Source organism: Neoarius graeffei, chromosome 18 (assembly GCF_027579695.1).
Source record: "Neoarius graeffei isolate fNeoGra1 chromosome 18, fNeoGra1.pri, whole genome shotgun sequence".
Classification (NCBI taxonomy): domain Eukaryota; kingdom Metazoa; phylum Chordata; class Actinopteri; order Siluriformes; family Ariidae; genus Neoarius; species Neoarius graeffei.
In genome coordinates, this window is record NC_083586.1 from 38,443,921 (window position 1) to 38,467,814 (window position 23,894).

Consider the following 23,894-nt stretch of genomic DNA (forward strand, 5'->3'; position numbering starts at 1 on the left):
GCTAGTTAACTTGGAGGGCGGCATGGTGGTGTAGTGGTTAGCACTGTCGCCTCACAGCAAGAAGGTCCTGGGTTCGAGCCTAGCGGCCGATGAGGGCCTTTCTGTGTGGAGTTTGCATGTTCTCCCCGTGTCTGCGTGGGTTTCCTCCACAGTCCAAAAACATGCAGGTTAGGTTAACTGGTGACTCTAAATTGACCGTAGGTGTGAATGGTTGTCTGTGTCTATGTGTCAGCCATGCAATGACCTGGCAACTTGTCCAGGGCGTATCCCACCTCTCATAGTCAGCTGGGATAGGCTCCAGCTTGCCTGCGACCTTGTAGAACGGGATAAGCGGCTTCAGATAATGGATGGATGGTTAACTTGGACACTGTTAGTTAGCATGTAAAAATGGAGTTACGCTAACATGAATAACGTTAAGTTATCTGAAGTCCTTTCAGAAATATGTTTTAGCATAATCTTGCCAAATAAACAGAATGTAGAAATCTTTCTTTTCTAGTAGTGTTAGCTACCCAATATGATTTCGAGTTTGAAAAGAGTTTGCTAGCATGTCAGGTGGAGCTTCACTGACTAGCTAGCTTAACATTAAACCACAATGATGCACAGCATGCATTCATTTTGTGAATTCACATTTCTGTCTTTGGAAATGGCATGAGGTTTTGTAAGCGTTGTGGCAATAATACAACGATGCGTTGACAGAAAATGTACTTTTAATACTTAAGTATTTTTAAAAGCAAATACTTGACTTAAGTAAAAATTTGACTGTACAATTTTCACTTGTATTGGAGTAACATTTGACCAGTGGGATCTGTACTTTGACTTAAGTAATGAAATTGGGTACTTTGTCCACCTCTGAATAATACAAACAATTAAATAATTTGTATTAACTCAACCTCTAAGCTACCAAGTTTTCTATTATTATTATTATTATTATTATTATTATTATTTTATATAAAGTGAATGACTAGTGTGATTGTATCACCATAACTTGTTCAATAAAACATATTTTAAAAGGATTATTTTTGGTTTACTAATTATGAAAGAGAACTGGAAAATGAATATTTTATTTGTAAACACAAGTTTATTGGTAAATAGTTACATACATAGATGTAAACTGCAGAATATTAAACATTTTTATATAATTTTGAAAAGGATTTGCGATATGCAAATATTAACTACATCAAGCTTCAGGAAAACTGTTAAAACATTATGTGCTTATTTATTTATTTGTACATTTGCATTGATTTGTTTATATTGTCATTTTTTATCTTTACATTATTAAAATAATAATTTAAAAAAAACAACCTTGCTTCCATTCTACACTTCTTAGCTCCACCATTTGAGGAAAGGAAAATAAATGAGGACAAGAGGAATCGATTTAATGTATTTACCAAATGAGACATCCTTGCTCACTGAAGCATCACTTTCAAGGGACTTAAATGAATTTGCCTATTGATTGCACAATCACCTCACAGCAAGAAGGCTCTGGGTTTGAACCTCACGGCTAACTCAGGCCTTTCTGTGAGGAGATTGCATGTTCTCATGCCTGTGCGGGTGTCCTTTTACAGTCCAGATAGTACATGTAGATTAGGTCAACTGGGTCCTCTATACAGTATGTATTTGCTCATGGGTATGAATGTGAGTGTGAATGGTTATTTGTCTCTCTATTAGCCCTGCAATAGATTGGCAACCTGCCCAGGGTGTACCCCACCTCTCGCCTGAAGTCAGCTAGGATTGGCTCCAGCTTTCCCCATGACAGATAAGCAGAATAGATGATGGATGGATGGATTTATTATCTGTGTGATCTACCTATACAAAGTATTAATTACACTGTTGAATGACACTGAAGTAAAACATTATTGCATGTATACATGACACACTTGGCTGTGAGTTGGCGTAGTGGTTAGCGTGTCCGCTTCTCGATTGTGAGATCGTGAGTTCTATTCAGTTGGGTCATACCAAAGACCATCATAAAAATGGAACCTACTGCTGTCTGGCAAGGCACGCTGCAATACAGATGTGAGTGGGGAGTCAAACTCTCGCGGCTACCAGAGGACTAGTCCCCCACTGTAACCCTAGCTACAGTGGGGAAAACAAGTATTTGATCCCTTGCTGATTTTGTTGGTTTACCCACTAAGAAAGACTTGATCAGTCTGTAATTTTAATGGTAGGTGTATTCTAACATGTGGAGACAGAATATCTCATCTCATCTCATTATCTCTAGCCGCTTTATCCTTCTACAGGGTCGCAGGCAAGCTGGAGCCTATCCCAGCTGACTACGGGTGAAAGGCGGGGTACACCCTGGACAAGTCACCAGGTCATCACAGGGCTGACACATAGACACAGACAACCATTCACACTCACATTCACACCTACGGTCAATTTAGAGTCACCAGTTAACCTAACCTGCATGTCTTTGGACTGTGGGGGAAACCGGAGCACCCGGAGGAAACCCACGCGGACACGGGGAGAACATGCAAACTCCACACAGAAAGGCCCTCGCTGGCCCCGGGGCTCGAACCCGGACCTTCTTGCTGTGAGGCGACAGCGCTAACCACTACACCACCGTGCCGCTGGAGACAGAATATCAAAAAGAAAATCCAGAAAATAACTTTTAAATATCTATATTAATTTATTTGTATTTTATTGAGAAAAAGAAGTATTTGATCCCCTAGTAACCATCAAGAGTTCTTGTTAATACAGACAAGTTAGACTCTCCAAATTACCTTGTCACCTAAATTGAAGACACCTGATATCACTAATGACTTGTATAAAAGCCACCTGGCCACAGAATCAATCAGTTTGTCAGACTCCAAACTCTCCAACATGGGAAAGACTAAAGAGCTTTCTGTGGATTTAAGGGAGACGATTGTAGACCTGCACAAGACCGGTATGGGCTACAAAACCATTAGCAAGAAGCTGGGCGTTAAGGTGACAACTGTTGGTGCAATTGTGCGCACGTACAAGACTCACAACATGATCATCAATCGGCCTAGGTCTGGGGCTCCAAACAAGATCTCACCTCGTGGGGTTTCCAGGATCATGAGAACGGTGAGAAATAGACCTAATACAACATGGGCAGAGTTAGTGGATGATCTTAAAGCAGCTGGGATCACAGTCACCAAGCAAACACTTGGTAACACTTTACACCGCAATGGTCTAACATCTTGCAGTGCTCGCAAAGTACCCCTGCTTAAGAAAGCACATGTGCAGGCCCGCCTGAACTTTGCCAATGAACATCTGAATGACTTGGAGAGTGACTGGGAGAAGGTGTTATGGTCAGATGAGACCAAAATTGAGCTCTTTGGCATCAATTCAACCCGTCGTGTCTGGAGGGAGAGACATGCTGCTTATGACCCCAAGAACACCATCCCCACTGTCAAGCATGGAGGTGGTAACATTATGCTTTGGGGGTGTTTTTCTGCACAGGGCACAGGGCTACTTCACCGTATCAATGGGAGGATGGACGGAGCCATGTACCGTAAAATCCTAAGTGAAAACCTCCTTCCCTCTGCCAGGAAGCTTAAAATGGGTCGTGGATGGGTCTTCCAGCAGGATAATGACCCAAAGCATACAGCCAAGGCGACCAAGGAATGGCTGAAGAAGAAAGATATCAAGGTCATGTAGTGGCCCAGCCAATCTCCGGACCTGAATCCTATAGAAAATCTATGGAGAGAGCTGAAGCTCAGAGTTGCCAAGCAACAGCCACGGAATCTTGATGATTTAGAGGTCATTTGCAAAGAAGAGTGGACCAAAATTCCTCCTAATATGTGCAGAAACCTGGTCATCAACTACAAAAAATGTCTGACCTCTGTGCTTGCTAATAAGGGGTTTGCCACAAAGTATTAAGTCCTTTTGGCAAGAGGGTTCAAATACTTATTTTCCTCAATAAAATGCAAATAAATTAATACAAATTCTTTCAAGTCAATTTCTTGATTTTCTTTGTGATATTCTGTCTCAGCATGTTAGACTACACCTACCATTAATATTACAGACTGATCGAGTCTTTATTAGTAGCCAAACCAACAAAATCAGCAAGGGATCAAAGGCAAGGCAAGGCAAGTTTATTTATATAGCACATTTCATACACAATGGCAGTTCAATGTGCTTTACAGAAGCAAAAACAAAAACAGTAAACAATAGAGAAATAAAATTACATAAAATAATTTTATTTTTAATCTAAAACAATTAATTAAAAGAATTAAAAGAATTAAAAGAAAATAATAAGAATTAAACAATAGTAGAAATAAAATAATAAAATGCCAAAAAGAAAAAAGGAGAAAAAGAAAAAGAAACCAGCGGAATAAAATAGAATAAAATTAAAGTAAATTTAAAACATGCAGAGAAAGTAAAGATTATAAAAAATGTAAAAATATTAATTATTTAACAGAAAGCATCTGAAAACAGCTTGGTCTTTAACCTAGATTACTTGTTTTCCCCACTGTATGTAATACGCGAGAGCCCGAGGGCTACAGAAACGGAGCTTGGTGTCGCCCTATGCGCCACATGGCGTAGGAAGGGACTTTGACATTACACATTTAGCCTAAATGTTCACAAGTTTTTAAAGGCAAGCCATATTAATGAACTTTTATCATTTTATCCTAGTCAGGGTTCTGGTCAATCTGGAGTATATCCTGAGAACACTGAGTGTGAGGTGGGAATACGCCCTGGATGGGATGCCAGTCCATCACAAGGCACCATGTTAGCCCTTTTCCACCAACACATTGCTGGTGTCTAATCTAGAACCGGTTCCGAGCATTTCAACCAAAAAATGACTGTGGCGCAAAAAAGTTCGCACTAGCACAGCAAAGTAACATTGTTGGGACTAAAGTTGGAATCACTGGCATTAGTGTATATGGGAGGGGCTACCACAAGAAATTCCCATTCCTATATGCAGGCAACCTTCAAATGCAAGATGTAATGATTTTAAAAGTAAATTTAAAAAAGCAAGCAAAGCAGATGTGTTCTGTCCACCGTGATTTTTTTCCCCTGCAATGAACCACTATGTAACATCTGGTTCTCAAACCTGTCAATATTCTCAAAAGGCACCAAGGCACACGCACACACACATACACACAATATCACAACCTCTCTCCCTCACACACCTAGGTGCAATTTAGCCTAACTAATTCACCTAGCACATGCTCTGGTAGGTGGGAGGACACCAGAGAACCCAAAGGAAACACCCTTGGACACCATATAAAACTCTACACAAGTCCCAAGCTCAGGCTCAAACCACGAACCCGACACAGTTAGAAATAGAAGTACAGTAGGAGTCCATTTCTGTTCCCTCAGGTACAATCTACACTAATGTACCCCCCATGGATCATTATTAGACCTCAAGGTAACTATGTGTACCTTTATAGGACCTATATAGTCCCAAGCAGTATATAAAGAGTACTGCCCCAGTGACAAGCCATTGTACCACTAAAGGAACAATAATCTACTTTATTTTCTGAGAATGTGGAGCTATGAGGCAGCAAAGCTACCCACTACATCATTGTCATCATGATTAATAAATAATTACTTTATATATTAGTTAATCCATCCATTATCTGTAACCGCTTATCCTGTACAGGGTCGCAGGCAAGCTGGAGCCTATCCCAGCTGACTACGGGCGTACACCCTGGACAAGTCGCCAGGTCATCACAGGGCTGACACATAGACACAGACAACCATTCACACTCACATTCGCACCTACGGTCAATTTAGAGTCACCAGTTAACCTAACCTGCATGTCTTTGGACTGTGGGGGAAACCGGAGCACCCGGAGGAAACCCACGTGGACACGGGGAGAACATGCAAACTCCGCACAGAAAGGCCCTCGTTGGCCACGGGGCTCGAACCCAGGACCTTCTTGCTGTGAGGCGACAGCGCTAACCACTACACCACCGTGCCGCCCTATATTAGTTATTACTATTCTATTGCTAAAAGGGAAGTAATATAATAGTAAAATCTAAAATTTCCCTGGTTTTCTCCCACCCCACCTTCACTCCCTCTACTTTCACACAAAATCAGGGGCAAGTTATGGACACACTTAGACTTAGACAACCTTTATTGTCATTCAGTATGCAGCAAGTGTATACAGAATGAAATTTCATTGCAATTTGGCTCAGCACAGAATTAAATATGAAGTGTATTAAATTAAGTTATGCAGCAGCAAAAATATTATAAAGTGCAATAGTATAAAGTGAGGGTGGCACGGTGGTGTAGTGATTAGTGCTGTCACCTCACAGCAAGAAGGTCCGGGTTCGAGCCCCGTGGCCGGTGAGGGCCTTTCTGTGTGGAGTTTGCATGTTCTCCCCGTGTCCACGTGGGTTTCCTCCGGGTGCTCCGGTTTCCCCCACAGTCCAAAGACATGCAGGTTAGGTTAACTGGTGACTCTAAATTGACCGTAGGTGTGAATGTGAGTGTGAATGGTTGTCTGTGTCTATGTGTCAGCCCTGTGATGACCTGGCGACTTGTCCAGGGTGTACCCCGCCTTTCGCCCATAGTCAGCTGGGATAGGCTCCAGCTTGCCTGTGACCCTGTAGAACAGGATAAAGCGGCTAGAGATAATGAGATGAGATGAGATAAATAGAAGTTTAGAGTTTGGATTTGGAGTTCAGCAGTCTGGTGACCTGGGGGAAAAAGCTGTTACAGAACCTGGTGGTCCTGCACCGAATGCTGCGGAACCTCTTTCCAGAGGCCAGAGGGGAGAACAGACCATAATGAGGGTGTGAGGGGTCACTTATGATGTTTCTGGCTCGAGACATGCAGTGCCTTGGTGCAATGTCCTGAATGGAGGGAAGAGAAGTCCCAATGATTTTCTCTGCTGTCTTCACCACTCTCCTCACAGTCTTCCAATCAGAGGCACTGCAACCTGCACACCACACAGAGATGCAGCTGGTTAGAACACCCTCTATGGTGCTTCTGTAGAATGTAGTGAGGATGGGTGGGGGCAGGTGGGCTCTCCTCATCCTACGCAGGAAGTGCAGACGCTGCTGTGCCTTCTTGACCAGTGACGCAGTGTTCACAGACCATGTGAAATTGTCTGTGATGTGCACCCCCAGGAACTTGGTGCTATTGACCACCTCCACAGCCGTGTTGTTGATGAGAAGTGGAGCGTTGTGGGGCTGGTTTTTCCTGAAGTCAACAATGATCTCTTTAGTTTTGTCCACGTTCAGGATCAGGTTGTTTTCCCTGCACCAGCCCACCAGCTGCTCCACCTCCTCTCTATAGGCCAGGTCGTTGCAGTCCCTGATGAGGCCCACCACTGTTGTGTCGTCCACAAACTTTACAATGTGGCTGCTGGCAGCCCTGGGGACGCAGTCGTGTGTCATCAGAGTGAACAGCAGAGGGCTCAGGACACAGCCCTGAGGGGAGCCTGTGCTAAGGGTGATGACACTGGAAGTGTTCTGTCCGACCTGCACTGACTGTGGTCTTTTGGTGAGGAAGTCTAGCAGCCAGTTGCACGGGGGGGTGCTGAAGCCCAGGGGACCCAGTTTGTTCACCAGATGCTGTGGAATTATAGTATCAAAAGCTGAACTGAAGTCCAGGAACAACATCTGCACATGAGTGTTCTTCTCTTCCAGGTGTGTGTATGGACACTTCTTCTTCTTCTTTTGGCTGCTCCTGATTAGGGGTCACCACAGCGGATCTTTCGTCCCCATTGCTCCCTGTCTTCCGCATCCTTCTCTACCACACGCGCCACTTTCATGTCCTCTCTCACCACATCCATGTATCTTCTCTTTGGCCTTCTTCGTTTTCGTGTGCCTGGCAGCTCCATCCTCAACATTCTCCTTCCAACATGCTCTGCTTCTCTTCTCAGGACGTGCTCAAGCTCATCTCTCTTAGCTTAATTCCCAAGCTCTCCACATGTGCTGTCCCTCTGATGTGCTTGTTCCTTATCCCAGCCTTTCTCAACCGGGGTGCCGTCAAAAAATTATATATTCTAATATTGTCTCATCTCATTATCTCTAGCTGCTTTATCCTTCTACAGGGTCGCAGGCAAGCTGGAGCCTATCCCAGCTGACTATGGGCGAAAGGCGGGGTACACCCTGGACAAGTCACCAGGTCATCACAGGGCTGACACATAGACACAGACAACCATTCACACTCACATTCACACCTACGGTCAATTTAGAGTCACCAGTTAACCTAACCTGCATGTCTGTGGACTGTGGGGGAAACCGGAGCACCCGGAGGAAACCCACGCGGACACGGGGAGAACATGCAAACTCCGCACAGAAAGGCCCTCGCCGGACCCGGGGCTCGAACCCAGGACCTTCTTGCTGTGAGGCGACAGCGCTAACCACTACACCACCGTGCTGCCCTATTCTAATATTGTAATAAATTAAATGAATTAAAATTCCAAAAAACGATAGTTACACTTATGCAGGTCATCGCCGCCTCATGCATCATCAAAATTTGTCTCACGGCCCCCTTTCCCATGTCACAACGTCACCGCCGGGGTCAGCGTATGGTCAGCGTGACTGCGTATATTTTATATGGGGGTGCCTTGAGAATTTGCATACTTCTGAAGGGTGCCGTGACTGAAAAAAGGTTGAGAAACGCTGCCTTATCCTGTCCAACCTCCCATCGCAATCCTTAACATCCTCAACTTCGCCACCTCCAACTCCACCTCCTGCCTCTTCGTTAAGGGAATCCATACATCACAATCCATACATCACAGCTGGTCTCACTACTGTCTTATACATCTTACCTTTCACTTTTGCTGGGACTTTCCTATCACAAATGACTCCCGAAATCCTTCTCCACCCTGCCTGCACTCTCCTTTCTTGCCTCACTATCGCAGCCCCCATTTTCCTGCACAGTTGACCCCAGATACTTGAATTCACCAACTTTCTTTATGTCTACTCCTTGCATCTTCACTACACTCTCATCCCCATTCTCATTGATGCACATGTATTCTGTTTTGCACCTTCATTCCATCCATCCATCCATCCATCCATCCATCCATCCATCCATCCATCCATCCATCCATCCATCCATCATCATCTGTAGTCGCTTATCCTGTTCTACAGGGTCGCGGGCAAGCTGGAGCCTATCCTAACTGACTACCGCCGAGAGGCGGGGTACACCCTGGACCGTGTCCTGCTGCAAGACTCTGCAGTGCATCATGAGAGCAGCTGAGAGGATCATTGGTGTCTCTCTCCCTTCTCTTATGGATATCTATAACTCCCGCCTCACCCGCAAAGCCATCAGGATTGCAGGTGACCCCACCCACCCATCTCACAGCCTCTTCAGCCTGCTGCCGTTGGGGAGGAGACTGCGGAGTCTCCGGGCCAAAACCAGCAGGCTCAAGAACAGTTTCTTTCACCAGGCGGTCAGGAGGCTCAACTCCCTCCCTGTTCTGCCCCTCCTCCGTCCTCTGCCCCCTGCCACAGATTCTGCCCGCACACCCCCCTGCCCCCCTTTCAGCATCTGACATGTCACCCTCACAGTTTCCCCCCAACACACACACACACACACACACACACACACACACACACACACACACACACACACACACATTCATTCACACACTCAATTCAGGGACTGCACATTTCACTTTACCTCGCTCATTTGCACTATTCTGCACTACCTCACCTTAACAGCTATTAGTTTATTGTTTATACTGCTTATTTCATGTTTACCTGCTATACCTCAAGTGCCCTTGACTGTTTATTTGCTCCAATTTATATATGTGTGTGTATATATATATATATATCTATATATCTCATCTCATTATCTCTAGCCGCTTTATCCTTCTACAGGGTCGCAGGCAAGCTGGAGCCTATCCCAGCTGACTATGGGCGAAAGGCTGGGTACACCCTGGACAAGTCGCCAGGTCATCACAGGGCTGACACATAGACACAGACAACCATTCACACTCACATTCACACCTACGCTCAATTTAGAGTCACCAGTTAACCTAACCTGCATGTCTTTGGACTGTGGGGGAAACCGGAGCACCCGGAGGAAACCCACGCGGACACGGGGAGAACATGCAAACTCCACACAGAAAGGCCCTCGCCGGCCCCGGGGCTCGAACCCGGACCTTCTTGCTGTGAGGCGACAGTGCTAACCACTACAAAACCGTGCCGCCCATATATATATATATATATATATATATATATATATATATATATGCGTGTGTGTGCATGTACAACCCCGATTCTAAAAAAGTTGGGACAAAGTACAAATAAAAACGGAATGCAATGATGTCTCATCTCATCTCATTATCTCTAGCCGCTTTATCCTGTTCTACAGGGTCGCAGGCAAGCTGGAGCCTATCCCAGCTGACTACGGGCGAAAGGCGGGGTACACCCTGGACAAGTCGCCAGGTCATCACAGGGCTGACACATAGACACAGACAACCATTCACACCCACATTCACACCTACGGTCAATTTAGAGTCACCAGTTAACCTAACCTGCATGTCTTTGGACTGTGGGGGAAACCGGAGCACCCGGAGGAAACCCACGCGGACACGGGGAGAACATGCAAACTCCGCACAGAAAGGCCCTCGCCGGCCACGGGGCTCGAACCCGGACCTTCTTGCTGTGAGGCGACAGTGCTAACCACTACACCACCGTGCCGCCCTCCTCTTCGTTCCAATGCATCCCTCCATCTCTCCAAACCCAACTCAACCTCCTTATAAAGGGTGTGTATGAACACACTTTGTACAAATTAGTACAAAAACAGATAAATTAACATTTATATACATAGATAATAATATACTTTAATCGGTCAGCAATTCTTATATCGGATTATTTGTTTTCCCCCCCCAGTTTTCCAGCTTTGCCGCAATACCACCTCTTTATTTCTCTTTCCCTTCTTCAACACCAGAGGTCGAATTTTAGAGCAGCCTGATCATGACCCCGCCCACTTCCTCACACACTCCGCTTTTGATTGGTCCGTGCAACCACCGTGCGCGTGCACAACGCCCGGATTCCCGAAACAGTCTCTTTGCGTAACGCGCGTGCTCCTTCATGGAGAAACCGGCGCTGTTACGCAGACGGCGTTAGGAGTCTACGTTCCAGCCCAGTCAGTCCCAGGGAGGAGAAGGAGAGGAGGAGAGAGGAAAGGCAAGGATTCAGTGCACAGCCTTTTTTTTTAAACAGGAGCTGGCCTGCTTTAATGTGAAGATTCCTGCTGGGTTTCAGCCATCCAACTTCGGTTTACTGTGATTGGAAATCATCACCGACAGCGTTTCCGAGTTTATGGATGGTAGAAATCCGGATCCGTCTCCGAACAGTTTTGATTTCTGTGTGTTTGTGTGATTTTGAGCGTTGTGAGTGCTGGGCAGAGCTGAATCAGGCTGCCGCCATGGCCAGTGGATGGAGCATGGAGCCCGTTGGGTTTAGCCAAGCGAGCTAGCTTTATTTTGGAGAATATAGTTATTTACTTCAGCTCATTTCACGTCAATACAGCGCTCGAGAAGAAGCTGTACGTTTTGTTTTATTTGTCATTTTAGCTCTTTTTTTTGTTTTCTAGCCTGTGAGTGGCTCCTGAATTTGCTTGTCTAGCTTGCTGCTAGCTAACTGGCTAACACGGTCAAGACGGTTTTTGTTGGTGTTAATTTGATTATTTCTGTGTTTGACTGTTATTCTTTGCTTGTTGAACTTTGAATGACATATTTACTGTTGGGTGAATAAACACACAAAAAGCTTTGAGCGGTTAAAATCGTCCAGTCCTCCTGGTCCACACAGACAGCCGGGGATTTAGCTGACCAGCATAGAACCGAGAGAGAGAGAGAGACACCCGCAAGGCGCAGTGACTGCACTGATCGAGTCCGGCTGTGCTTCAGGAAATAAACCATCATCAGGAAAGAAGATCGAGGAAAAAAAAGGGGGGAAAAAAGGAAGATTGTCTGTCTGAAAAATGTCTGGTCGGCCCAGAACCACGTCGTTTGCAGAAAGCTGTAAACCCGCTGTGCCGCAGCCTTCAGCGTTCGGCAACATGAAAGTCAGCAGTGAGTACTGTCTCTGTCTCTCAGTCCTTCTGTCTCTCTGTCCTTCTATCCTTCTGTCTCTCAGTCCCTCTGTCTCTGTCCTTCTATCCCTCTGTCTCTCAGTCCCTCTGTCTCTGTCCTTCTATCCCTCTGTCTCTCAGTCCCTCTGTCTCTGTCCTTCTATCCCTCTGTCTCTCAGTCTCTGTCTCTCAGTCCCTCTGTCTCTGTCCTTCTATCCCTCTGTCTCTCAGTCTCTGTCTCTCAGTCTCTGTCTCTCAGTCTCTGTCCCACAGAGGGTGTCATAATGATCAGAAAGTACCTCGAAATTATGACTTCTATCCTCATAATGACAGTCATAATTTTGTTTTTAAACTATTATTTCATAATATTTTCTCAAATTATGACTTCAGGTCTCATTGAGAGAGTTATAACTGTGAGATACTAAGATTTCATTATGATGAGATAGTAAGTCTTGAGATAGCAACTCGTAATTATGAGCGAGAATTTCATTACTTTGAGATAGCAAGTCATTATTATGAACTACATCGTGAGAGGATCTCGTTATTACGAGATGCTACGTCGTGAGAGGATCTCATAAACGAGATACTATGTTGTGAGGGGATCTCATTATTACGAGATGCTACATCGTGAGAGGATCTCGTTATTACGAGATGCTACATCGTGAGAGGATCTCATAAACGAGATACTATGTCGTGAGGGGATCTCATTATTACGAGATGCTACATCGTGAGAGGATCTCATTATTACGAGATGCTACATCGTGAGAGGATCTCATTATTACGAGATGCTATGTCGTGAGAGGATCTCATAAACGAGATACTGCATCGTGAGGGGATCTCATTATTACGAGATGCTACATCGTGAGAGGATCTCATAAATGAGATACTATGTCGTGAGAGGATCTCATTATTACGAGATGCTATGTCGTGAGAGGATCTCATAAATGAGATATTATGTCGTGAGGGGATCTCATTATTACGAGCTGATACGTCGCGAGGGGATCTCATTATTACGAGCTGATACGTCGCGAGGGGATCTCATTATTACGAGATGCTACATCGTGAGAGGATCTCATTATTACGAGATGCTACATCGTGAGAGGATCTCATAAACGAGATACTATGTCGTGAGGGGATCTCATTATTACGAGATGCTACATCGTGAGAGGATCTCATTATTACGAGATGCTACATCGTGAGGGGATCTCATTATTACGAGCTGATACGTCGCGAGGGGATCTCATTATTACGAGCTGATACGTCGCGAGGGGATCTCATTATTACGAGATGCTACGTCGTGAGAGGATCTCATTATTACGAGATGCTACGTCGTGAGAGGATCTCATAAATGAGATACTATGTCGTGAGGGGATCTCATTATTACGAGATGCTACATCGTGAGAGGATCTCATTATTACAAGATGCTATGTCGTGAGAGGATCTCATAAACGAGATACTACATCGTGAGGGGATCTCATTATTACGAGATGCTACGTCGTGAGAGAATCTCATAAATGAGATACTATGTCGTGAGGGGATCTCATTATTATGAGATGCTACATCATGAGAGGATCTCATTATTACAAGATGCTATGTCGTGAGAGGATCTCATAAACGAGATACTACGTCGTGCGGGGATCTCATTATTACGAGCTGATACGTCGCGAGGGGATCTCATTATTATGAGCTGATACGTCGCGAGGGGATCTCATTATGATGAGCTGATACGTCGCGAGGGGATCTCATTATGACGAGCTGATATGTCGCGAGGGGATCTCATTATGACGAGCTGATACGTCGCGAGGGGATCTCATTATTACGAGATGCTACGTCGCGAGGGGATCTCATTATTACAAGATGCTACGTCGCGAGGGGATCTCATTATTACGAGATGCTACGTCGCGAGGGGATCTCATTATTACGAGATGATACGTCATGAGAGGATCTCATTATTATGAGATGCTACGTCACGAGAGGATCTCATAAATGAGATTACGTCGTGAGGGGATCTCATTATTACGAGATATGTCGTGAGAGGATCTCATTATTACGAGATGCTACGTCGTGAGAGGATCTCAAATGAGATACTATGTCGTGAGGGGATCTCATTATTACGAGCTGATACGTCACGAGGGGATCTCATTATTACGAGATGCTACGTTGTGAGAGGATCTCATTATTACGAGATGCTACATCGTGAGAGGATCTCATTATTACGAGATGCTACATCGTGAGAGGATCTCATAAATGAGATACTATGTCGTGAGGGGATCTCATTATTACGAGCTGATACGTCGCGAGGGGATCTCATTATTACGAGATGCTACATCGTGAGAGGATCTCATTATTACGAGATGCTACATCGTGAGAGGATCTCATAAACGAGATACTATGTCGTGAGGGGATCTCATTATTACGAGATGCTACATCGTGAGAGGATTTCATTATTACAAGATGCTATGTCGTGAGAGGATCTCATAAACGAGATACTACATCGTGAGGGGATCTCATTATTACGACATGCTACGTCGTGAGAGAATCTCATAAATGAGATACTATGTCGTGAGGGGATCTCATTATTATGAGATGCTACATCATGAGAGGATCTCATTATTACAAGATGCTATGTCGTGAGAGGATCTCATAAACGAGATACTACGTCGTGCGGGGATCTCATTATTACGAGCTGATACGTCGCGAGGGGGATCTCATTATTATGAGCTGATACGTCGCGAGGGGATCTCAGTATGATGAGCTGATACGTCGCGAGGGGATCTCATTATGACGAGCTGATACGTCGCGAGGGGATCTCATTATGACGAGCTGATACGTCGCGAGGGGATCTCATTATTACGAGATGCTACGTCGCGAGGGGATCTCATTATTACGAGATGCTACGTCGCGAGGGGATCTCATTATTACGAGATGATACGTCATGAGAGGATCTCATTATTATGAGATGCTACGTCACGAGAGGATCTCATAAATGAGATTACGTCGTGAGGGGATCTCATTATTACGAGATATGTCGTGAGAGGATCTCATTATTACGAGATGCTACGTCGTGAGAGGATCTCAAACGAGATACTATGTCGTGAGGGGATCTCATTATTACGAGCTGATACGTCACGAGGGGATCTCATTATTACGAGATGCTACGTCGTGAGAGGATCTCATTATTACGAGATGCTACATCGTGAGAGGATCTCATTATTACGAGATGCTACATCGTGAGAGGATCTCATAAATGAGATACTATGTCGTGAGGGGATCTCATTATTACGAGCTGATACGTCGCGAGGGGATCTCATTATTACGAGATGCTACATCGTGAGAGGATCTCATTATTACGAGATGCTACATCGTGAGAGGATCTCATAAACGAGATACTATGTCGTGAGGGGATCTCATTATTACGAGATGCTACATCGTGAGAGGATTTCATTATTAGAAGATGTTATGTCGTGAGAGGATCTCATAAACGAGATACTACATCGTGAGGGGATCTCATTATTATGAGATGCTACGTCGTGAGAGAATCTCATAAATGAGATACTATGTCGTGAGGGGATCTCATTATTATGAGATGCTACATCATGAGAGGATCTCATTATTACAAGATGCTATGTCGTGAGAGGATCTCATAAACGAGATACTACGTCGTGCGGGGATCTCATTATTACGAGCTGATACGTCGCGAGGGGATCTCATTATTACGAGCTGATACGTCGCGAGGGGATCTCATTATGATGAGCTGATACGTCGCGAGGGGATCTCATTATGACGAGCTGATACGTCGCGAGGGGATCTCATTATGACGAGCTGATACGTCGCGAGGGGATCTCATTATTACGAGATGCTACGTCGCGAGGGGATCTCATTATGATGAGCTGATACGTCGCGAGGGGATCTCATTATGACGAGCTGATACGTCGCGAGGGGATCTCATTATGACGAGCTGATACGTCGCGAGGGGATCTCATTATGACGAGCTGATACGTCGCGAGGGGATCTCATTATTACGAGATGCTACGTCATGAGAGGATCTCATTATTACGAGATGCTACGTCACGAGAGGATCTCATAAATGAGATTACGTCGTGAGGGGATCTCATTATTACGAGATATGTCGTGAGAGGATCTCAAACGAGATACTATGTCGTGAGGGGATCTCATTATTACGAGCTGATACGTCACGAGGGGATCTCATTATTACGAGATGCTACATCGCGAGAGGATCTCGTTATTACGAGATGCTACATCGTGAGAGGATCTCATAAATGAGATACTATGTCGTGAGGGGATCTCAGTATTACGAGATGCTGCATCGCGAGAGGATCTCGTTATTACGAGATGCTACGTCGTGGGAGGATCTCATAAATGAGATACTATGTCGTGAGGGGATCTCATTATTACGAGATGCTACATCGTGAGAGTATCTCATTATTACAAGATGCTGTGTCGTGAGAGGATCTCATAAACGAAATACTATGTCGTGCAGGAATGTCATTATTACGAGCTGATACGTCGTGAGGGAATCTCATTATGATGAGCTGATACGTCACGAGGGGATCTCATTATTACGAGCTGATACGTCGCGAGGGGATCTCATTATTACGAGATGCTACGTCGCGAGGGGATCTCATTATTACGAGATGCTACGTCGCGAGAGGATCTCATAAGATACTACGTCGTGAGGGGATCTCTTTATTACGAGATGATATGTCATGAGAGGATCTCATTAATACGAGATGCTACGTCGTGAGAGGATCTCATAAACGATATACTATGTTGTAAGGGGATCTCATTATTACGAGATGCTACATCGCGAGAGGATCTCGTTATTACGCGATGCTACGTCGTGAGAGGATCTCATAAATGAGATACTATGCCATGAGGGGATCTCATTATTACGAGATGCTACATCGTGAGAGGATCTCGTTATTACGAGATGCTACATCATGAGAGGATCTCATAAATGAGATACTATGTCGTGAGGTAGGGTATTAGGCAGAAAAAGAAATTTACCAGTCAAAAATAATATTTTATATAATCCTGATAAGCGCCGCAGGTGCGAAGACGAGCGCTGCAGGCGCGAAGTCCCTCTAGGGGGGTCTGGGGGCATGCCCCCCCAGAAAATTTTTGAAATTTAGACTTCATTTCCTGCATTCTAGGACATTTTCAGGGTGAAATGGCGTGTAATTTTTGATCAGAAATATTGCATATTTTTACTTTGTATTTTTTTCAGTTTCACTCCTGAATGTATCAGATGTATGTATGGTGTTTGATTTGGTAACAAAAGTGAAAAGAAAATAAACAACAATGAATTGTATATAATCTTTTGATCTAGTTACAGTATTTAATTAAAAAAAAAAACCAACAGTATTCTATTTTACCATACCCCAATGAAACCCCCTTGTTAATCAATGTATCACACATACCTTTTCTGTCTTTTTGTGGAAAAACGAATCAGTTTTTGTCACATTCAATTTGGGGCGTTTGTTGGGATTCATCTTGATCCAGAAGAGTGAGTCAGCAAAAAAAAATGTGGTTCTCCCGCCAAGAAAGAGGAAACTACAACGCAGGGTGTTTGGCAATTTTCGACCAATCAGAATTCGCGATTTATTCAGTCCGCATGTTACAAGATTCAGTGCGGGCCAAAATGGCGGAAACGATGAAATATTCTGATTTTTCATTTCAAGTTTTCAGTATTTTTCGTATTAAACTGTGTTTCTTACGATTTGTAAATGATGGCGGAACCACACACGGACTGGCCATCGGGAGTAGCGGGAGTTTTCCCGGTGGGCCGGTGGTTCAGTGTGGGCCAGCGGAGAAAAAAAAAAAAAAAAACAGTTGCGCGCTGGCCTTTAATATGATAAGCAATGTTAACAGTTTCTTTAACAAACTGTTAACATTGCTTATCATATTAAAGGCCAGCGCGCAACTGTAATAAGCAATGTTAACAGTTTGTTAAAGAAACTGTTAACATTGCTTATCATATTAAAGGCCAGCGCGCAACTGTTTTTTTTTTTTTTTTCTCCGCCGGCCCACGCTGAACCACCAGCCCACCGGGAAAACTCCCGCTACTCCCGATGGCCAGTCCGTGTGTGGGCGGAACATAACTGGATTTATCGGACGACATGTGGGAGTATTCATGTGCGAAAATTTTCGGCATTATCGTCCGTTTCAGTATCCGTCTGTGTGTATACTTGCCCGTTGAAATCGGCAATCACCCGTCAAATTTACGGGTGGACGGGTCTCTGCCTAATACCTTATCGTGAGGGGATCTCATTATTGCGAGATACTATGTCGTGAGAGGATCTCATTATTACAAGATGCTACGTCGTAAGAGGATCTCATAAACGAGATACTACCTCGTGAGGGGATCTCATTATTACGAGCTGATACGTCGTGAGGGGATCCCGTTATTATGAGCTGATACGTCGCGAGGGGATCTCATTATTACGAGCTGATACGTCGTGAGGGGATCTCATTATTACGAGATGCTACGTCGTGAGGGGATCTCATTATTACGAGCTGATACGTCGCGAGGGGATCTCATTATTACGAGCTGATACGTCGCGAGGGGATCTCATTATTACGAGCTGATACGTCGCGAGGGGATCTCATTATTATGAGATGCTACGTCGCGAGGGGATCTCATTATTACGAGATGCTATGTCGCGAGAGGATCTCATAAGATACTACGTCGTGAGGGGATCTCTTTATTACGAGATGATATGTCATGAGAGGATCTCATTAATACGAGATGTTACGTCGTGAGAGGATCTCATAAACGATATACTATGTTGTGAGGGGATCTCATTATTACGAGATGCTACATCGCGAGAGGATCTCGTTATTACGCGATGCTACGTCGTGAGAGGATCTCATAAATGAGATACTATGCCATGAGGGGATCTCATTATTACGAGATGCTACATCGTGAGAGGATCTCGTTATTACGAGATGCTACATCATGAGAGGATCTCATAAATGAGATACTATGTCGTGAGGGGATCTCATTATTGCGAGATACTATGTCGTGAGAGGATCTCATTATTACGAGATGCTATGTCGTGAGAGGATCTCATAAATGAGATATTATGTCGTGAGGGGATCTCATTATTACGAGCTGATACGTCGCGAGGGGATCTCATTATTACGAGCTGATACGTCGCGAGGGGATCTCATTATTACGAGATGCTACATCGTGAGAGGGTCTCATTATTACGAGATGCTACATCGTGAGAGGATCTCATAAACGAGATACTATGTCGTGAGGGGATCTCATTATTACGAGATGCTACATCGTGAGAGGATCTCATTATTACGAGATGCTACATCGTGAGAGGATCTCATTATTACAAGATGCTATGTCGTGAGAGGATCTCATAAACGAGATACTACATCGTGAGGGGATCTCATTATTACGAGATGCTACGTCGTGAGAGAATCTCATAAATGAGATACTATGTCGTGAGGGGATCTCATTATTATGAGATGCTACATCATGAGAGGATCTCATTATTACAAGATGCTATGTCGTGAGAAGATCTCATAAACGAGATACTACGTCGTGCGGGGATCTCATTATTATGAGCTGATACGTCGCGAGGGGATCTCATTATGATGAGCTGATACGTCGCGAGGGGATCTCATTATGACGAGCTGATACGTTGCGAGGGGATCTCATTATGACGAGCTGATACGTCGCGAGGGGATCTCATTATTACGAGATGCTACGTCGCGAGGGGATCTCATTATTACGAGATGCTACGTCGCGAGGGGATCTCATTATTACGAGATGATACGTCATGAGAGGATCTCATTATTATGAGATGCTACGTCACGAGAGGATCTCATAAATGAGATTACGTCGTGAGGGGATCTCATTATTACGAGATATGTCGTGAGAGGATCTCATTATTACGAGATGCTACGTCGTGAGAGGATCTCAAACGAGATACTATGTCGTGAGGGGATCTCATTATTACGAGCTGATACGTCACGAGGGGATCTCATTATTACGAGATGCTACGTCGTGAGAGGATCTCATTATTACGAGATGCTACATCGTGAGAGGATCTCATTATTACGAGATGCTACATCGTGAGAGGATCTCATAAATGAGATACTATGTCGTGAGGGGATCTCATTATTACGAGATGCTACATCGTGAGAGGATTTCATTATTAGAAGATGCTATGTCGTGAGAGGATCTCATAAACGAGATACTACATCGTGAGGGGATCTCATTATTACGAGATGCTACGTCGTGAGAGAATCTCATAAATGAGATACTATGCCGTGAGGGGATCTCATTATTATGAGATGCTACATCATGAGAGGATCTCATTATTACAAGATGCTATGTCGTGAGAGGATCTCATAAACGAGATACTACGTCGTGCGGGGATCTCATTATTACGAGCTGATACGTCGCGAGGGGATCTCATTATTACGAGCTGATACGTCGCGAGGGGATCTCATTATGATGAGCTGATACGTCGCGAGGGGATCTCATTATGACGAGCTGATACGTCGCGAGGGGATCTCATTATGACGAGCTGATACGTCGCGAGGGGATCTCATTATGACGAGCTGATACGTCGCGAGGGGATCTCATTATTACGAGATGCTACGTCGCGAGGGGATCTCATTATTACGAGATGCTACGTCATGAGAGGATCTCATTATTACGAGATGCTACGTCACGAGAGGATCTCATAAATGAGATTACGTCGTGAGGGGATCTCATTATTACGAGATATGTCGTGAGAGGATCTCAAACGAGATACTATGTCGTGAGGGGATCTCATTATTACGAGCTGATACGTCACGAGGGGATCTCATTATTACGAGATGCTACATCGCGAGAGGATCTCGTTATTACGAGATGCTACATCGTGAGAGGATCTCATAAATGAGATACTATGTCGTGAGGAGATCTCAGTATTACGAGATGCTGCATCGCGAGAGGATCTCGTTATTACGAGATGCTACGTCGTGGGAGGATCTCATAAATGAGATACTATGTCGTGAGGGGATCTCATTATTACGAGATGCTACATCGTGAGAGTATCTCATTATTACAAGATGCTGTGTCGTGAGAGGATCTCATAAACGAAATACTATGTCGTGCAGGAATGTCATTATTACGAGCTGATACGTCGTGAGGGGATCTCATTATGATGAGCTGATACGTCACGAGGGGATCTCATTATTAAGAGCTGATACGTCGCGAGGGGATCTCATTATTACGAGCTGATACGTCGCGAGGGGATCTCATTATTATGAGATGCTACGTCGCGAGGGGATCTCATTATTACGAGATGCTACGTCGCGAGAGGATCTCATAAGATACTACGTCGTGAGGGGATCTCTTTATTACGAGATGATATGTCATGAGAGGATCTCATTAATACGAGATGCTACGTCGTGAGAGGATCTCATAAACGATATACTATGTTGTAAGGGGATCTCATTATTACGAGATGCTACATCGCGAGAGGATCTCGTTATTACGCGATGCTACGTCGTGAGAGGATCTCATAAATGAGATACTATGCCATGAGGGGATCTCATTATTACGAGATGCTACATCGTGAGAGGATCTCGTTATTACGAGATGCTACATCATGAGAGGATCTCATAAATGAGATACTATGTCGTGAGGGGATCTCATTATTGCGAGATACTATGTCGTGAGAGGATCTCATTATTACAAGATGCTACGTCGTAAGAGGATCTCATAAACGAGATACTACCTCGTGAGGGGATCTCATTATTACGAGCTGATACGTCGTGAGGGGATCCCGTTATTATGAGCTGATACGTCGCGAGGGGATCTCATTATTACGAGCTGATACGTCGTGAGGGGATCTCATTATTACGAGATGCTACGTCGTGAGGGGATCTCATTATTACGAGCTGATACGTCGCGAGGGGATCTCATTATTACGAGCTGATACGTCGCGAGGGGATCTCATTATTACGAGCTGATACGTCGCGAGGGGATCTCATTATTATGAGATGCTACGTCGCGAGGGGATCTCATTATTACGAGATGCTACGTCGCGAGAGGATCTCATAAGATACTACGTCGTGAGGGGATCTCTTTATTACGAGATGATATGTCATGAGAGGATCTCATTAATACGAGATGTTACGTCGTGAGAGGATCTCATAAACGATATACTATGTTGTGAGGGGATCTCATTATTACGAGATGCTACATCGCGAGAGGATCTCGTTATTACGCGATGCTACGTCGTGAGAGGATCTCATAAATGAGATACTATGCCATGAGGGGATCTCGTTATTACGAGATGCTACATCGTGAGAGGATCTCGTTATTACCAGATGCTACATCATGAGAGGATCTCATAAATGAGATACTATGTCGTGAGGGGATCTCATTATTGCGAGATACTATGTCGTGAGAGGATCTCATTATTACAAGATGCTACGTCGTAAGAGGATCTCATAAACGAGATACTACCTCGTGAGGGGATCTCATTATTACGAGCTGATACGTCGTGAGGGGATCCCATTATTACGAGCTGATACGTCGCGAGGGGATCTCATTATTACGAGCTGATACGTCGTGAGGGGATCTCATTATTACGAGATGCTACGTCGTGAGGGGATCTCATTATTACGAGCTGATACGTCGCGAGGGGATCTCATTATTACGAGCTGATACGTCGCGAGGGGATCTCATTATTATGAGATGCTACGTCGCGAGGGGATCTCATTATTACAAGATGCTACGTCACGAGGGGATCTCATTATTACGAGATGCTACGTCGCGAGGGGATCTCATTATTACGAGATGCTATGGTGCGAGAGGATCTCATTATTACGAGATGCTACGTCGCGAGGGGATCTCATTAGTACGAGATGCTGCGTCGCGAGAGGATCTCATAAACGGGATGCTGTGTCGTGAGAGGATCTCATTATTATGAGATGATGTGCAATAAGAGGATCTCATTATTATGAGATGATGCACCGTGAGAGGATCTCATAAATGAGATGATGCGCCGTGTGAGGCTCTCATTATCATGAGATACTAAGTATTTGAGAGGATTTCATTATTATGAGATACTAAGTCATGAGATAGCAACTCATAATTGAGATACTAAGTCATGAGAAGATTTCATTATTATGATATACTAAGTCATGAAATAACAGTTCATAATTATGCTATACTAAGCCATGAGGGGATTTCATTATTAAGAGATACTAAGTCATGAGATATTGTCTCATAATGAGTTGTGAAATCACGAGATAGCAATGAAATCCTATGAGATAGCAAGTCGTAATTATGAGATTCTAAGCCATGAGAGGATTTCATTACTATGAAATAGCTATTTATAATTGAGATACTAAATCATGAGATAGGATTTCATTACTGTGAGATAACAAGCCATAGTTACGAGTTACTTGTACTTAATTATCTCATTATGATAGTGTCATTACAAGAACATAAGTTCTAATTATGAGAAACCTCATTGTTGTGGTGGCGGAAACGGGTTTCCATAGTTCTTTAAGTCTTGTTCAGTGGAAACTTTTGACCAAGGTTTATCTGAAGTCAGCTTGAAGAAAATGAGTTTTGAAAATAAAACTGCATCCTTGGGTGTGTTGGACTAGAAACGAATGTCCAGTCTATCCGTTCTGATTCCTGTCCTCCTCAAAAATACCGTCCCTTCTTCAAAATGACTCAAATTGGAGACAGCCCCCATTTAGGCAAAGAGATCTGATCCACATCCCTTCTGCTCAGATGCAGTCAGTGCGTGAGTGCATTCCTTTTCCAGGCTGGAAAACTGATGCAGCGTTTCACTGATTCTGGCAGAGAGCTGAGTGTTGGGATCTTGAGAGGACCTGTTCACAGCAGGTGTTAACATCTGCGTTAATACAGGTGTGAACGTGGCCTT

General features: G+C 44.3%; 1 protein-coding gene across 1 annotated transcript in view; it reads left to right on the forward strand.

Annotated features, from left to right (window-relative positions):
- The first annotated feature begins 11,044 nt into the window (after nucleotides 1-11,044).
- Nucleotides 11,045-23,894, forward strand: part of gsk3bb (glycogen synthase kinase 3 beta, genome duplicate b) — a 112,204-nt gene continuing 99,354 nt past the window's right edge. The window contains exon 1 of the mRNA XM_060898791.1: nucleotides 11,045-11,956. Within this exon, the coding sequence (XP_060754774.1) occupies nucleotides 11,866-11,956 (91 nt within the window). The 5' untranslated portion in view covers nucleotides 11,045-11,865. The remainder of the gene's footprint in view (nucleotides 11,957-23,894) is intronic.